The sequence below is a fragment of the Carassius carassius genome, chromosome 30 (genome assembly GCF_963082965.1).
Source record: "Carassius carassius chromosome 30, fCarCar2.1, whole genome shotgun sequence".
NCBI lineage: Eukaryota > Metazoa > Chordata > Actinopteri > Cypriniformes > Cyprinidae > Carassius > Carassius carassius.
In genome coordinates, this window is record NC_081784.1 from 17,507,712 (window position 1) to 17,526,169 (window position 18,458).

An 18,458-nucleotide genomic window follows, 5' to 3' on the forward strand; every position below is an offset into this window, starting at 1 on the left:
AGCAGTTATAGATTTCTAAGCCAATTAAAAGCCCGAAGTTAGAGAAAAATTTAAGTTGCCTATACACTACCAATCAAAAGTTTTTGAACAGTAAGTTTGTTAATTTTTTTTTTAAGAAGTCTCTTCTGTTCACCAAGCCTGCATTAATTTGATCCAAAGTACAGCAAAACAATAACTGATTTATATTTGAATATATTTCAAAATGTAATTTATTGAGATTTCAAAGCTGAATTTTTAGCATCATTACTCCATTCACACGATCCTTCAGAAAATTCTGATATCCTGATTTGCTGCTCCAAAAAAAAAAATTATCTTATTATGATAATGTTGAAAAGCGCGGAGTCAATTTTTTTTCATGTTTCTTTGATGAATAGAAAGGTCAGAAGAACAGCATTTATATGAAATATAAATCTTTTGTAAAATGACGTCTTTATCATTACTTTTGATCAATTTAAAGAATCCATGCTAAATAAAAGTATTAATTTCCATAAAAAAATATTTCCAAAAAATACAATACTGACTCTAAGCTTTTGAATGATAATGTTGCAAAAGCTTTTTATTTCAAATAAATGCTGATCTTTGGATCCTTCTATTCATCAAAGAATACTGAAAAAAAATGTACTCATATCTTTTTTTAATAATGATAATCAGCAAATCAGCATATTAGAATGATTTCTGAAGGATGAGACACTGAAGACTGGAGTAATGATGCTGAAAATACAGCTTGAATCACAGGAATAAATTACATTTTAAAATATATTCAAATAGAAAACAGTTATTTTAAATATTAAAAATGTTTCACAATATCACTGCAAATAAATGCAGGCTTGGTGAGCAGAAGAGACTTCTTTAAAAACATTAAAAATCTTACTGTTAAAAAAACTGTTGACTGGTAGGCTATATAGATTACAGAAATTTTATATTGTAATGTTTTGGTTTATATATATGTGTGTGTGTGTGTGTGTGTGTGTGTGTGTGTGTGTGTGTGTGTGTGTGTGTGTGTGTGTGTGTGTGTGTGTGTGTGTGTGTGTGTGTGTGTGTGTGTGTGTGTGTGTGTGTGTGTGTGTGTGTGTGTGTGATTTCTGTCCCCCTCACTTCTGAAAAGATGGCTACGCCCCTGAGCGGAAGTACGAAGTCTGACATAGTCAGGTGCTTTGAATCAAACTGGATTCAGAAGAATAGAAGAATATAACTGGTTCGTTTATAATATGATAATTACTGTATGTCAGACATTATGAATTATGAATGAACAGAGAATTATAATTATAAAAGATGAAGCTCACTCTAAGACTCCAGTAATGTATGTGTAAAAACAGAATAGAAATTATAAAATTAACTTCTTTTAATGGGTTACTCTGACAAAACTCAGTTGGCAGGCATTAATGAAGTGTCACACTTTTTATTGAAAGTGACTGTATTAAAATACAGTAAAGATGATTGTGTTTCAGGTTCATTTTGCAAGTATATGACATGAAATACAAAAAATGTAGCAGATAAAATATACTGTAAATGGATTGATTCAAAAAAGTCCAAAAATATGATTTAACAACACTGAAACAACCTGAATACATTGGGTTTCACCAACAAAAATAATTGTAAGGGTTGGATCAAGTAGAAGAATTTTCTTATGGTGTGAATATGAACTTTAAAAACTGCATTCATTCAACAGCCCATAAAAATGTAGCTTTTTAGTCAATGTCAATTGTAGTGCATTATCAAGTTACATTTTTGTTTCTCAATTTTAATAGATTAGGAAAGGTCTTCAAGTATCAACCTCATATACTTAAAGTTATTCAATAGGTGTCACGCTGTCTGGTCTCTGTTTCCCTGAGTCTCCACTAGTGGTCTCACTTCCCCATAGGCACCTCACCGTAGGCACTACAATTCCCACAAAGCCTTGTCCCTTCATCACAGTAATTGCACTCCTGTTAATTGCACTCAGGTGTCTTCACTTGTTAGTCATTATCCTCCCTATATTAACCAGTCCTTTTCTGTTTGTCTGGATGGAGTCCTTTCTTTCTGTCACCCAGTTTCCTCGCCTTCCGAGTTCCTCGCCTTCTGTCCGTTCCTGTTCCCGTTCCTGTTCCTGTTTATTTGTTTGTTTGTTTGTTTGTTTGGATGGATTTTTGGTTTTGACCCCTGCTTGTTGATTTCGTATTTGGATTACCCATTAAAACCTCTAACTGCGATTGGATCTCTTGTCTCCTGTGTTTCCCTGGGTCTCCGATCGTAACAGAAGGACTCCATCATGTCGAGATCCTGCGGTGTGGGACTTCATTCCCGTTCCCCAGCCAGTATGGTGGAACCCAGCCCAGCGCCACAGCACAAGGTGGTCGCCAGTCCAGCGTCACGACGCAAGGTGGTCGCCATCCCAGCGTCACGACGCAAGATGGCCGCCAGCCCAGCGCCACAGCACAAGATGGCTGCAGCCCAGCACCACTGCCCAAGATGGCCGCCGGCCCAGCGCCACTGCCCAAGATGACCGCCGGCCCAGCCCCACTGCCCAAGATGGCCGCCGTTCTAGAATCATGGCACAAGATGGCTGCTTGTCCAGCGCCTCTGCACAGGATGACAGCCACAGTTGACCCTCCAGAGTCGAGTCAGGTTCCCGTTTACTTTCCAGAGTCGAGTCAGGTTCCCGTTGACCTTTCAGAGTTGGGTCAGGTTCCCGTTGACCTTCCAGAGTCGAGTCCGGTTCCCGTTGACCCTCCAGAGTTGAGTCAGGTTCCCGTTGACCCTCCAGAGTTGAGTCAGGTTCCTGTTGACCCTCCAGAGTCGAGTCAGGTTCCCGTTGACCCTCCACAGTCGAGTCAGGTTCCCGTTGACCCTCCAGAGTCGAGTCAGGTTCCAGTTGACCCTCCAGAGTCGAGTCAGGTTCCGGTTGACCCTCCAGAGTCAGGGCCAGTCACCACTGACCTTCCAGAGTCAGGGCCAGTCACCGTTGACCTTCCAGAGTCAGGGCCAGTCACCGTTGACCTTCCAGAGTCAGGGCCAGTCACCGTTGACCTTCCAGAGTCAGGGCCAGTCACCGTTGACACTCCAGAGTCAAGTCAACTCAACGGTGATCTTCATGGGCAAAGTCAAGTCACCGGTGTTCTTCATGGGCAAATGCAAGTCACCAATGATCTTAATGAGCAGAGTCAGGTCACCAATGACCTTCATGAGCAGAGTCAAGTCACCATTGATATTCATGGACAAAGGCAAGTCACCATTAATATTCAGGGACAAAGGCAAGTCACCATTGATCTTCATGTGCAGAGTCAGGTCACCAATGATCTTCATGAGCAGAGTCAAGTCACCATTGATATTCATGGACAAAGGCAAGTCACCATTAATATTCAGGGACAAAGGCAAGTCACCATTGATCTTCATGTGCAGAGTCAGGTCACCAACTATCTTCATGAGCAGAGTCAAGTCATCATTGATCTTCCTGAATCCAGTCTAAACTCTGCGAAACTACCAGAGCCTCTCCACGTCTCTGCGGAACTACCAGAGTCTCTCCATGTCTCTGCGGAACTACCAGAGTCTCTCCACGTCTCTGCGGAACTACCAGAGCCTCTCCACATCTCTGCGGAACTACCAGAGCCTCTTCACGCATCTGCGGAACTACCAGAGCCTCTCCACGCCTCTGCGGAACTACCAGAGCCTTTCCACGCCTCTGCGGAACTACCAGAGCTTCTCCACGCCTCTGCTGAACTACCATAGTCTCCCCTCATCTTGGCTGAACTACCAGAGCCCCTCCTCATCTCTGCAGAACTTCTAGGGTCTCGTCACGTCTCAGCCGAACTCTCGGAGCACTCGACTGATCCTGTTGTGGCCAAGGAGGCCACCCTTAACTTGCTCATGTTCTCTGTTTCAGACTTGCCTAACCAGACTGGCTCTCCTGTGTCATCGATCCCACTCTGGTGGTCTTCTGCGCCGCCTGGGTGGCCCTCTGCCTCGACCGCATGGATATGGTGGTCTTCTGCGCCGCCCTAGTGGGCTTCTGTCTCGACCGCACGGATGTGGTGGTCTTCTGCGCCACCCTGGTGGGCATCTGTCTCAACCGCACGGATGGGGTGGTCTTCTGCGCCGCCCTGGTGGGCTTCTGTCTTGACTGCAGGGATGTGGTGGTCTTCTGCGCCGCCCTGGTGGGCTTCTGCCTTGACCGCGTGGATGTGGTGGTCTTCTGCGCCGCCTTGGTGGGCGTCTGTCTCGACCGCATGGATGTGGTGGTCTTCTGCGCTGCCCGGGTGGGCTTCTGTCTCGACCGCACGGAGGTGGTGGTCTTCTGCGCTGCCCGGGTGGGCTTCTGTCTCGACCTCACAGATGTGGTGGTCTTCTGCGCTGCCCTGGTGGGCATCTGTCTCGACTGCAGGGCTCCAATTCCACCTTGCTCCTCTCTGGATTCCTGCCCTGTCTGTTCAGCCCTGGGGACTGAACGTTATGTCCTTCCTGGACTTGTGTTTTGTTGTTGTTTTGTTTTTGCTCCTCTTCTCTTTGTTTCCATCTATGGACCTGGCCCTCCGTCCCTCCCCCTGATCCTCCGCCGGTCCACCTCCCTCCTGGGCTACTTGTTTTTGTTTTTGCCCTTCTTGTCTCTGTTTCCCTTTTTTACCTGGCCCTCCGTCCCTACCCCTGGTCCTCCGCCAGTCCACCTCCCTCCTGGGCTCCTTGTCTTTGTTTTTCTTTCTGTTTCCCTCTATGGACCTGGCCCACCGTCCCTCCCCCTGATCCTCCGCCGGTCCACCTCCCTCCTGGGCTCCTTGTTTTTGTTTTGGCACTTCTTGCCTCTGTTTCCCTTTTTTACCTGGCCCTCCGTCCCTACCCCTGGTTCTCCGCCGCTCCACCTCCCTCCTGGTCTCTGTGTTCCTTGGTCTCTTCTTGGGTTCGGGTGGAGCATCTGGTAGCTGCTCTGTGGAGGAGGGGGTAATGTCACACTGTCTGGTCTCTGTTTCCCTGAGTCTCCACTAGTGGTCTCACTTCCCCATAGGCACCTCACCGTAGGCACTACAGTTCCCACAAAGCCTTGTCCCTTCATCACAGTAATTGCACTCCTGTTAATTGCACTCAGGTGTCTTCACTTGTTAGTCATTATCCTCCCTATATTAACCAGTCCTTTTCTGTTTGTCTGGATGGAGTCCTTTCTTTCTGTCACCCAGTTTCCTTGCCTTCCGAGTTCCTCGTCTTCCGAGTTCCTGTTTCCATTCCTGTTCCTATTCCTGTTTATTTGTTTGTTTGTTTGTATGTTTGGATGGATTTTTGGTTTTGACCCCTGCTTGTTGATTTCGTATTTGGATTACCCATTAAAACCCCTCACTGCGATTGGATCTCTTGTCTCCTATGTTTCCCTGGGTCTCCGATCGTAACAATAGGCCTTTGGGTCTTTTAGACTGCAAACAGATCACGAGGGCTAGTGCTGTTTCAAAACAGCATCAAGCTGAAATGACGAAGCTGATATAAGGACAGGGAAAAAGTGCAATCCCGAAGTATGTGATGTGGAGACTGTGATAGTCTCAAACTGTCACAGTGTTTGCATACACCCGACAGCCTCCGAAGATATAGGAATATCCTCTCCCCTGCCTCCGACAGCAAACGTCTGTCTCCATCAATCAAGTGGAGTTAATTTAAAAGCATAAGCTTCTTAATTAAAGGAGGTTAGTTGAGCACTGAAATCAAATTCCTGAAATGAGTTTTAATGTCCTCATATTCCCTAGCTCATAGGATGCCTCGTCCTCATCAGCTCTCGAATGAGTAATATTCATCGACTTTGGATTCCACTTTGTCCTAAAACACAGTCTCGCCGCATAGGCTGCAAAGAGCATTCACTAAAAGGCAGAGAGACGTTAATTTGGTCTCAGCAGGCCAAATGCACTTCTCTCTTATCGCTGTCCTCTCTTTCCTTCCCTCTCTCCATCCACACCCTGCATCCCTGATGAGAAGCGCAGGACGAGATGAGAAGACGTGAAAGCGAGAGAGTGAGCGAGATTGTAGCATTAAGTAAATAATTTGTATGATAATTCATTACAGTGGCATATTTTTCAACTTTAATTGGTCTAAATGAAGAGACATTTCACACCATTAAGATAAAAAAAGAAAAAGGAGGCCAGCATAATGAAAAGGGGGCCTGGCTATCGGACTTCAGAGGTTTGCTCTAAATGAAAATGTAATTGCAGGCAGAATGGTACAAGAGGAGTCGACCCAGCGCAGCAGATCGGGGGTATCTTCAGACAGCCGCGCAAAAGCTAATGACTGAGCAATTTGGAACATTTACTCACTCCAAAGACTCTCATTAAGTCAATCACAGGCTTAGCCGAAGCCCACTCGCAGCGGCGGAGGGAACCCTACGCGTTTATTCCGACATCAATCAGGAAGGCCGTCTCTCTCTCCGCATCTCACTCTCTAAAGCTCTCTCTCCCTCCTCCTTCTGCTAGGCAGCGGAAAAAAAGAAAGGCCCAAGTAATTTATTCGGGATCTTTGAGAGGATAATGGCCAATTATTTGTTTATAACACTGGTTAAATTTTCATTAGGCAGATTAATGGAATATCATGTACTGTCAACAGTGGACTGAGGGGTGGTGTGTCAGAGATAAACGCCCCGGCAGATGATGTCGCTCTGTGGGTAAATTGGTTTTTCTCACCCTCCTGTCTCTGCTTCTCCATATGGAAATATAAAAGGTGGATGAGGTAGACAGTGAGGAGAAGACAGAATATGGAATTGTGAATATACTGAGAGAAATGTGTGAGCACTTCAGACAGAATCTATCCTTTTTATATATTTATATAAGTACTGTATGTGGTCTTTTTCAGACTTGCTATCACTGTTTGGATCATAAAAGTTGCAAGCACGTCTGAATTTTTAGAGCTCGATTCATTTATGGAAAATGTACCTTGGGAACATGGGCCAAGTACTTCTTGAACAAGTTATACATTGCGAGAATGCGGATATAAGCCTTCTTTTACAGTTTTCAATTTCAACTCCAACACTTCTGATGGTTCAGCTGCATTGGAGATACAGTTCCCGCTTTGCCTTCTATCGGGTCAAGATGTTGGCACCATTTAAATGATTCATTTCAACAGTTTAAACTTTCAGATGGGCTCATAAATAGATTCATGAAGTCATAAATAGAGCTTTTCGAGTGGTGACACGAGGTGGACAGCGTAATCTGACATTATGCAGCCGACTCTATTTCTGTAAATGACAGTCTTCATTGAAGCGGCTGCTACAAGTAAAGGCAGTGGGACACATTCTGACCCCTCAGACTGATAGAATGATAAATAGAGGTTTGAACCTGAAGTCAAAGGTTCATAAACAGCCACTTGAAACGTATCTAAGAATTCCTATTTTCTGCATATTGGAGAAATATACTGCCAGGGGCATATTTATATACACACAAATCCAGACATTATAAAATCCAGAGCTGTTATTTGTAGTATATCAGCAGTAATTCACTACATGATGATATGAAAATTTATATTGTAGAAGAATATTATAAGAAGTCATATATCTAAAGGTTTTGTATCAAATAGTTTAATTTTGACATTTTTAAAAAACAGTCTCAAATCCAATCCAAATTGCATTAGTCTGCTGCAGCCTCTGCAACCTGACAATAAGTGTTGCGTTCATATTGTGCTCTGCACAGATTTTGTGGCCGTGTTTGTGACATTATATGATTTGAATAACTGAATCAGGCACTAAAACAGCACAAGCTAATTTTATGCATTTCTCCCTTTGACTCTAAAAGAACTGCAATGCACTAAAAGAAAGACCAGAAAAAATTTCACATTGCCAGACTGTCAAGTCTAATTTTAAAGCGCATATTTGTAAATACAGGGCATTTTTAACAAGACAGCCCAGGTTAATAGATAAAAAATGTACTAATATCTAATACTGTATATACTTCCCCAGTTGAGGAATTGTAAAACGAAAAAAAAAAAAAAAAAAGAAAACAGTGAAATGTTATGTTTAAATAGGCATTATCTAATTAAATCTGCACTAATTTGCATACATTTTCATAACAGAAGTCTACATTCAAAAGTCTTGTTGCATTTTGTCACAAAGGGGATCTTGGATATTATTTTTTATAACTCCATAAAACAAAAAATACTTACAGGAAACAGTAGAAACCAGTCAGAAAAAAAAATCAACCATGTTTTTATTGGTATAAAATGGTGTATACAAAAAAAAAAAAAAAATTCTATATATGGAATAGAATTGTAAAGTTTGGTGAATGTATGTGTTATTGAAGTATAGAAAGGTGCATAAGGAAAAATCCACTTTGAGAAAACACCTTAAAAGATGGTAAGTGAAATATACGAATGCAAATTAAACTTAACTTAAAAGTGTAATTTGGATGTTTTCTTTCCACTAGTCAACATGTTATAAAAGGCAAATAGGGCAAAACTGACCAGTGCATAAAAAAATACAATGTTTTTGCCTTTAAAAAAAAGGAAGGATGAGTGACGACAATAGAAATGATGATTCCAGTCACTTTAGATCAATACAACTACCATTTACAACAGTCCCACATCAAAGTGTGAGGAGGTGAGCTGATGTAATGGCCTAAAAAAATGGCAGAACGAGTCAAGCACGTTGCCCCCTCCTCTCTATCACCATCCATATCACTGGGACAAATTGTCCTGATTTCCCTTTCACACATGCCTCCTCAACATCTAAATATTCATCCATCAATTTGCCTAAGTCTAATATCACCCTCCTTAAAAGCCCATGGGGAAACCTGAACAGCCAACTCCACCTAATCAAAACAATCACATGGTGAGAGGTGGGGGTTATCGAGGGGCAAACTATCTGTAGTTAGGGCTATGGGTTGCTGGCAGGACACAGGGTACATTTAATTAGGCCTGCTGCTTCCCTTTGGTGTGAAAGACTCTCAGACCACTTTGATTCGCCATTGCTCTCTCAGCAGGAAGTGCCTGGTGATAATTGACACAGGATTTCCTTGTTAACCAGCCACAGACTGGCTGGATTAAAGTGACAGAGATCTCCAGAAAAAGTGGGGAGGAGATAAGGGAGGGGTTGGTGAGGTGAAGGTGCTCGCTGAAGGTAGGGGAAATGGTGCGAGGGGGTTGAGTGAAGCAGCTATTTACCGCTCTTGAGAAACCAGAGAGGAAATCGCAATAACAGACGGGTGTGTGGGTCCCGGCGTGAGTTGTAGCTCCTACTTATCTTGGCCATTTCAGCTTGGCTGATCAAAGATTGGCTCCCTCAGAATAACCTGGACCCTGGGTTAAGTACATGCTTCCACGCTTTGGGTTTTTTGGCAAATTATCATTCCCTCCTTCCCTGCCTCCCCCTCTACTGTGGTATTACTGTTTATAGACGGTTAGAGAGGTAATCTTCTTTCATTTGGACAATTATGCAGTCGTGAAATAAAAAAAACACATTTGCAAATGATGTAATTTTCGCGTCTTTGTACCAGCTAGGTCATGAGCCCTGACAAAAGTATTATCATACTGAGAGAGAGAGAGAGAGAGAGGATAAAAACTCATTCGGCCGTGGACAAACATGAGGTTTCCACAGCACCTAATCCATATTATTTATTTCCACATTTTCTCCTCCCTTATCCACACAGCTCACACACTCTCTCTCTCTCTCTCTCTCTCACACACACACACACACACACACACACACACACACACACACACACACACACACATTCTCACATTGAGTTACCAAGTGTCCAGATTTAGGCTGAATTGGAAAACGAAATATCCAGGAAATCAGGGCATGAGAGTCTACATCTGGCATACAGTCATAAAGACAAGTCTCCAATTGACATCATTAATTGTAAAGATCAATTCTGTATATTTCACTAATACGTGAATAAGTCTGTACCAAAAAACATTCACATAGTGTCGTAGAGATGCAAGAGATACAATTACACACATGCAGTATTTAAATACATCTTTATTGAAACAAATAAATCATATTTCTTGAATTTACATCCATTTATTACATCCATTTGTGTTTTACAAATTCAGCTTTGCCATCACAGATTTGCCACATTTTTTAAATTTATTTTTTTATTGTAATAACATTTCATTATATACAATTTTTTCCGCATATTTCTGAGCAAATAAATGCAGTCTTGGTGAGCATAATATACTTCTTACCAATCCCCAAACATTTGAAAGGTAGTATAAATGCACTGATTATCTCTGTTATAAGGTATTTTAGATCTTATTTTCAATAGGCTTCTCTTTCATTGGCAACATGATGAATAATCTGACAGTGATACCACTTTCCTGTAGTGGAATTCATCAGGAGGACTAGCATTTGACCCCATCTGACCTTAACTTCCTTCAGCTTCATCTGCCCAGAGGTCAGCAGCACATGAGAGAAAACACAAGTGAGGTATGAATTTTGCCTCTCTATCTATACAGCAGACCACAATACAAGTCTATAAAACTATTAAATTGCATTGATGTGTAAATCGAATTCAAGCGGGTAACGTTTAACCTTTTCTGACAGAATGGCCCAATATTTGGACATGTTTCTCCAAATATACTGGGTCATTTGTCACAATCTACAGTTAAAAATGATTAACATTTGGTTAGAATCACACTCATGCTTGTGTGTGTGTGTAAATTATGTTAACTTGTTTACACATGCATTACAAACTTCCCCTCATGAATGACTGTTTGCAAATATCTTGAGTAACCAAACTTTCAGCAGACACAAAATAAATTTTCATGCACATTAACTCACTTTTTTTTTTAATTAATTCTAGATTGAAAACTTCTTTTAAATGTCGTGTTCCTCTTTCACAGGCCACAGAAACTTTACACTGTGTGTTGTGAGACTCTTATCAGTGCTCATGTCGGCAGGAGCTGCATCTAAACCCTGCTGTAAGACTTCAATATGTGAGTATTAACACGCTTCAGGGTGCTTGACTTCTGGATCCGGAATTGCTTTCTAGCAGAGAGTGAGAAATGCGAGACAGAGGGTTAGAGATTTGCTGTTCTCTCAGACCAAAGTAAATATGATAGGCAGGAAAAGCAATCATATAACCAACATATGCTCCCCTATCGAGAAAACACAGGAGTCTAGTTTAAGATTTTGTCATGAGTGAAATCATTGGTGTTTAATTGAATCGTGCTACAGATAAACTCCTTGGTCGAGCCCTCTCCCGATGGCTTGGTCGTGATAAACAACTTCAATCAGAGGGCTATAGAGTCACACACTGGCTCTCTTGGCTTTTCCACTGATCTTTATTCTGTGAAACTAGAGGGAATTGTTTGTGTGTCTATGTGTCTGTGTGTCTGTGCGTGAATATGCCTTGATGGTGCTGTAGGACTGAGCTATTTCAAATATTTTAGGCCATTGTGCATTTCTTCATATTTTGATCATGCATGTCCCAATGTGAAGTTAAACATCTGAAATACATCAGTTTGTACAATTATTTGACATGAATATGCTTGTAAAACCTGCCTCACCATTATACTGTTAAATCCACCTTCATTACATAGTTACTGTATGGAGCTATTCTTGTGCCAATAAAAATGAACGTACCTTTTCAAGAAACTAATGAAAATATAAATTGAAACTGAATAAAATATCTCTGAAACTGAAAAAGAATAACTCGCTGGCAAATTTATTGACTTTGTTTTTTAATACACTGCATGTTTTGCTAACTATTTCTCATATTTCTTTCGCTGTTCTGAACTTACAAATGCGCTTCCAGAGGTTTCATTTATGCTGCTGATTTTTTCGTTTACGCTTCTGAAGTTTTCGTTTCGCAATTCTGACACAGACCTACCGTGTGGGCGGGCTTAACATCAGTTTGCTCTCATTGGCTAGTGAGATTTAGATTGATGGCTCCTTGAACCGGAAGGAGAGACTTCAGCGGCGCTAATTTTGGGTTCTGTGTGACAGTCTAACAACAGTAGAGTAAAACACTATATTAAAACACATCAACAATATTTATAAAACCGAGATGAGTAATCAGGAGCGGCACGGAGCGGCATCAACATCCTCAACCGCAGGGCATTCGAGGCAGCCCGAGGTAAGTTTAATATCAAATCAATAAACAAATCTAGAAACAAGTTTTTTCTGCTCTCTATCCAAGTTATGTCTTTATTTAACGTTAGATCGTTCATTAATGATCTGGGCTGCGTTTCTGAAGCATTGCGAGGTAGCGATTGTAAAGCACATTGATGGCTGGTTGTAAGTTATGTTTAACTGTTACCGTGCTTTTGTGAAACGCAGCCCTGGTAACTTACTTCTTAAAATATTTTTTCTTGAATCATCTAAATCATCTTCTTTTGTATTTAATAACAGTGTTGTCAACCATTAAGTAAATTATTCTATCTTTGTGATTGTCCATACAAAAATAAAATCTTATTTTCTTTTGATATTACTTTTTAGGGCCAAAGAGAAATGTCACTTCTCCAGGTAGGCTTACATCCATTCATGTTATTCTATAGAATGCATAATATAATGAACTTGGGTAACTTTTTAGCTGTTTTTTAATACGCAAGGGATTTTATTAGATTTTATATGTCTAACGCAGGGGTCACCAATCTCGGTCCTGGAGGGCCGCTGTCCTTCAGAGTTTAGCTGCTAAACATTACCCTGCTAAACTTGGCAACATCAGCATGGCATTATGTAGTTACCTTGATATGTAAGCTAACCAGGCATTGTTTATACCTGCAGGAACAAGTGCAAGAAGATATCTTACAGCGTATGCTAACCAAGTTTAACTTGATTTGTCGGAATGAAGCTATAGATTTGGATCACCTCCTGGATGTTGCTCAGCAAGAACTTGCTTTGGCTATTAATGCATCAAATCATGTTAACATCCCAGATAATTTAATTAGGGGTCTACAGGAGTTAATCAACGTAGTTAATATATCTCTGAATTTGGAAATGTTCTGTTATAAAATATTAAAATCTTTTTAATTTTAGATCCCGTATCGTGATGCTGCTGCAAACAACAAAGCATCGACTGCTTTCTAATTTTTTTTGGAGGGTATCCACAAACATGGGTGGCCATCGAGGTAAAAATTATCTTTACTACATGACATGTTAGTCATGATGATTTCTCAGTGTTTGAACCTATGAATGAGACTTCTTCAAATCTTTTGTCAGATCGCCTCTTTGATAATTCGCACTTAGTGATTATCGCTCACATGGGCGGGCACTGATTTGTTTCAGATTTCAGGCTTTTGTCAGCAGTCTCCACAAAACTGATAATCAGGGCTAAAATCATCTGTGTGCAGACCAGAATGTTGAAAATGTTGAAAACTCCCCAGATCTTAATCCCATTGAGAACTTGTGGTCAATCCTCAAGAGGCGGTGGACAAACAAAAACCCACTAATTCTGACAAACTCCAAGAAGTGATTATGAAAGAATGGGTTGCTATCAGTCAGGATTTGGCCCAGAAGTTGATTGAGAGCATGCCCAGTCGAATTGCAGAGGTCCTGAAAAAGAAGGGCCAACACTGCAAATGGTGACTCTTTGCATAAATGTCATGTAATTGTCAATAAATCTAAAAGCAGTTTAGCAGCAAACTTTTTGAAAACTAATATTTATGTAATTCTCAAAACTTTTGGCCACGACTGTACATATACAAAAAAAATTTAGCTCCAGCCTCTCCTAAGAAAGTAATCTTTAAAGTGTTGACTGGGGAGCTGATCTTTTGTCGCCTCCAAAGTAACAGACCTCATTCCACAAGGTTAATTCTGGACACACAGGTGCTGAAATCCTTGGAGGTGTCAACTTAAGTAGCTAGCCATCGTAGGACATCCTCCTTACTGTAAATTGTTTTTATATTTAACTGTTAAATCTTTTAAATATTCAGCACGGAATGGTTTAGACAGCATGATACATAAGTTACACATGTTACAAGTAAATTATTACTTAACAATATTAATGTTACTTTTTTAAATTAAAGTACCATGTCATCTCTTCATTTTGTGGCTTCATTATATCAGGGCTCCTTGTCTGAAGGGACTCTGAACTAGGAAGAAAAGCAACTGTGAAAATATAATACTGTTTATGTGAAGTAAAAATATTTAATTCAGTGCATTTACAGTATATGTAGCTAATTTCCATTAAAGTCTAATTTTCCATATAAACATGCTTTTGATTCAACAAGAAATGTCAAAATATACATCACGCATCATAAAATTAGACTGCAGTTTCTACACTGCTATGTGTAATGCATTGTTTTGTTTTTTTTATTTAAGTTTATTTGAATAGGGACAAGTATGTCACATAAACACATGTTACATACTACAACATTTTAGCCGAAGCTGATTCTCAATGTCCGTCCCTAGTGAGCTTTTACAAAAATTAAACAATACAGTTAAAATAAACAAAATAATACAATATAAAACTATCAACAAAGCAGACAATCAGTGGTCACATATTTGACTTCTGATTAAAGTGTCTTTGAGTTTGTGTTTAAAAATAACCCAGTTTGACTCTCCTTTAAGTTCAGTGGTCAAACAATTCCAGACCTTTGTGCCTTACCTTTCCAAGTCACCACAAAAACTTGCATGGAACTCCAATTTCAGAAGAGGAAACGTTTTCATGCACACAGGACACTTTTCATCTGTCGACTAAAAAGCAAGTAATTATGTTAAATCCTAAAAGCAGTCAGAAGGATGTTATCCCATGCCAGAAGTAAATTACCTTTTCCTCGAAGGCTGGTGGTGAATTAGTTACCTGGTTATAGACAAAAATATATATATTTATGTAAAAAAACATTTCCATATGCAATAGGGGTATCGCAATACAAAAATGCAACAATATGTATCGTGGATAGTGACAATATGTATTGTGTATAGGTAGTCAGTGAAAGAGTGCAAGCATATTCGTTTAATTTAATTCTGTATTTTCAGATGCAGAATCATGAATACTTTTATTCTGGTGTCACTTTTGTCCTGTTAATTGGGTTTCTAGCACCAAGTCCAAGATATTAATTCACACACAATGTAATACCAAATTAAGCATTTTAATCAACAGTTAATATATTGTTAACCTTTTACCATACGTTTTGGAGTATCGCAATAATATCGTATTGTGATATGTATCGAGTCGTAACATGAGGGTATCGTTACAGCCCTAATGTGCAGCCTACATAAGGTACTTAAAAGGTAACCTAAAAAAATAAATAAACAGATTTTACCTCTTGTTCCGAATCTGAGAGTGTCTCATATTCCAGAGTATCGCATTCCATCACATGTAAGGCAAGAATTTGAAGTGGCATCATTTTAAAACATTTCTTCCACTCTGCTTTTGGCATTAGCGAAAATTCCTGTGCATCGTAGGGAAGAGGAGAAAGATCGAACTCATCCTGTAACGGTACAATATACAGCATAGTTTTCCCCCCTCCAGTTGCACATCTGATGGTACTGCCACTGTATCCTTCCGACCCCGAGGGAACAAGATTCAGACGCCGCCTTCCCTGTCCACTTGAATAAAAATAACATATACATTATATATATATATATATATATATATATATATATACATCATCATCATCACTATATATCAACCTTTAAAATTAATATACCCTCACAAACAGAAAATAAACTGTAAAATAAATAAATTAATCAAATGAATTAACCTGATAATCATACTAGTAATGCACTGATATTAGTCAATAATAAAGGCATTTTGATGATACTGGAGGTTAAAAACACGTATTTACTCCCTCGTAGCATTCTTAACCAGACTTTTTGATAGTCAAATGCAAAATAAGATTTTGTTTTTGTCCAAATAGCAACATTGTGAGAGGAGTAATGTGTTTTTAATTGTTTGTTTGTTTTTTAACAAAAAAAGTCTTTCATTATATGGACATGATCAGCATTTTTGTAATATTTAATTATTTCGCTGTTCATTCTCAGGTATTCACTTTGAATTATGATGTTTAATTGCTGAAAACATGAATACTGACTATACCAACCTATTTAAACGTACATAAACAAATATATACATGAAACTAGTTGCATTGTGTGATTCTCTGAATCTCTGTAACTTGCACTTAGAACTTGTAGTGGTGTCCAAATAGTACCAGATGCCTTGTAGAGGAGCCATCCTCCAGATGCTGACTTCATTTTGGGGTAGGTATCACAAAACAAGCTGGAAACTTAAAATCCACAATTACAACAAATTATTATTACAAATAAAGTTATTCTATGCATCACCTATGAATGGATATTTTATTCATTACCTCTGAATGAGTCAAATCATCAGTCATTGACAGATGTCGTTTCCCCAGTCCAGCCTGCATGTGTTGCCGCTCCTCTGCTGATGAAGGGGTCATTTCTACATTTTTATTTAAAATAAACACTGAAAACACAAATGGTTTCCAAGCTTTTATGAACTTGGTTGGTTTACTACAACTGGGTCTACAGCTACGCCTTTTGGACCCCCGCTTAAAAATCCTGGGAAATACCTTCAAGAGATGATTAAATCAAAGTATGATTAGTAACTCAAAATATGCACAGTAGAACAAATATATACATTCTGTGACAGATTGCTTATGCTACTCTATGTAGGCTTATGTAAGTTGCTTTGGATAAAAGTATCTGATAAATGCATAGGCTACATGTGAACAAAACTGCATTGCAAATAGTAACTGTCATTGTTCTCAGTCATGACTGTAAGCTGAAACCTGGCCATCTCTTGGTCCACAGTCTGGCACTGTCCTGAGAGCTGCCCCTGATTCTGACTCTGCCTCATGCTGGTTTTACCCAGCGACTGGTTGAGCACCTCTATGATGTTATGTATAGCTGATGCAGCATCTGCTGCACCAACATTTGAGCCTTACTGCAGAATAAAGATCAGTCTGAGATCTTTGCTTAAATTACATCATGTAACATCCTTGAATGCATCACATATGTTGGGGTATAATAAAAAATGTTGTGGGTAGCAATCAAAGTACTCAAACTACAAAAATTGCACTGCAGTCATGTGAATAATAAGAATAAACACGTCAAGATCAATCTACTAGACATTAAGACATAGCACGCAACTAACTTGGATAGAGAGCAGAAAAAACTTGTTTCTAGATTTGTCTATTGATTTGATATTAAACTTACCTCGGGCTGCCTCGAATGCCCTGCGGTTGAGGATGTTGATGACGCTCCGTGCCGCTCCTGATTACTCATCTCGGTTTATAAATATTGTTGATGTGCTTTAATATAGTGTTTTACTCTACTGTTGTTAGACTGTCACACAGAACCCAAAATTTGCGCCGCTGAAGTCTCTCCTTCCGGTTCAAGGAGCCGCCAATCTAAATCTCACTAGCCAATGAGAACAAACTGCTGTTAAGCCCGCCCACACGGTAGGTCTTCAGAAGCGTAAACGAAAAAATCAGAAGCGTAAATTAAAACTCTGGAACCGCGTTTGTAAGTTCAGATCAGCGAAAGAAATATGAGAAATAGTTAGCAAAACATGCAGTGTATTAAAAACGAAGTCAATAAATTTGCCAGCGAGTTATTCTTTTTCAGTTTCAAAGATATTTTATTCAGTTTCAATTTATATTTTCATTAGTTTCTTGAAAAGGTACGTTCATTTTTATTGGCACAAGAATAGCTCCATATTACTGAATGTACTTTTCTGTATATATGTTAACTTGTTTGCACATCTATAAGGAAATAGATAATTGTGGTTTTGAATAAGGTGAAAGAAAAACAGATATACAAAATCTTATAGTTACTGAGAAAAGCTTCAGAAGACTCAAAATAATGTTCTTGAACACTCACACTTTTTCTTATAAACATTAAGCACATTTAATAACATATTTTAAGTGTACCATTCCTCTTTTACAGGCCAGAAGGATTTTCACTGCTGTTGTGAGATTGTTATCAGTGCATAAACCTCTGAGATATATCAGTCTATACAATCATTTGACATGAATATGCATGTAAAACCTGCCTCAGGGGGTTCAAATTAAACAACAGAAACATTTTTCCATGAATCAACTAATAATTTCATGGTACACTCTCATAAAAAAAAGGTACAAAAGCTGTCACTAGAGTGGTACCCTTTCAAATGGTACTAATAAGTAACATTTAGGAACTAATGTGTACCTTTAAAGGGTTACTCCACCCCAAAATGAAATTTTTGTCATTAATCATTTACCCCCATGTTGTTTCAAACCCCGTAAAAGCTCCGTTCATCTTCAGAACACAATTTAAGATATTTTGGATGAAATCCCGGAAGCTTGATACTGTCCCATGCACTGTTTCTGTGTGTATTTAGCTTTGATTTGAAATAAAACAGCGCATCCTTGTGGCGTGGATGACACAGAAAAGCATACGGCAGCACGGTGATATGGAGTGATACAGAGAAGACCGTTGACAAAGGAATTATTGAATAAAGTCATTATTTTGGGGGGGTTTTTCGCTTACAAAAAGTGTTCCCATCGCTTCATATAACCCAGATTGCATGCCTGATAGCAGATGGAGTATTCTGACGATGACTTTTCATACCTTTTATGGA

At 39.6% G+C, this 18,458-nt stretch overlaps 1 protein-coding gene and 1 long non-coding RNA gene across 2 annotated transcripts; one reads left to right on the forward strand and one right to left on the reverse strand.

Annotated features, from left to right (window-relative positions):
* The first annotated feature begins 11,874 nt into the window (after positions 1-11,874).
* Positions 11,875-12,790, forward strand: LOC132111169 (uncharacterized). The gene is made up of 3 exons (XR_009424745.1): positions 11,875-12,005; positions 12,368-12,394; positions 12,656-12,790. It is a non-coding gene; the product is annotated as an uncharacterized LOC132111169 (long non-coding RNA).
* Positions 12,791-13,607: 817 nt separating this feature from the next.
* On the reverse strand, positions 13,608-15,416 carry LOC132111170 (BRCA1-A complex subunit RAP80-like). Its single transcript, XM_059518329.1, has 5 exons — positions 15,136-15,416; positions 14,640-14,672; positions 14,478-14,566; positions 13,900-13,962; positions 13,608-13,756 (listed from the first exon to the last, which is right to left on the reverse strand). The coding sequence occupies exons 1-5, from the start codon at positions 15,325-15,327 to the stop codon at positions 13,723-13,725; spliced, it is 411 nt and encodes a 136-aa protein (XP_059374312.1). The 5' UTR covers positions 15,328-15,416; the 3' UTR covers positions 13,608-13,722.
* Positions 15,417-18,458: the final 3,042 nt, after the last annotated feature.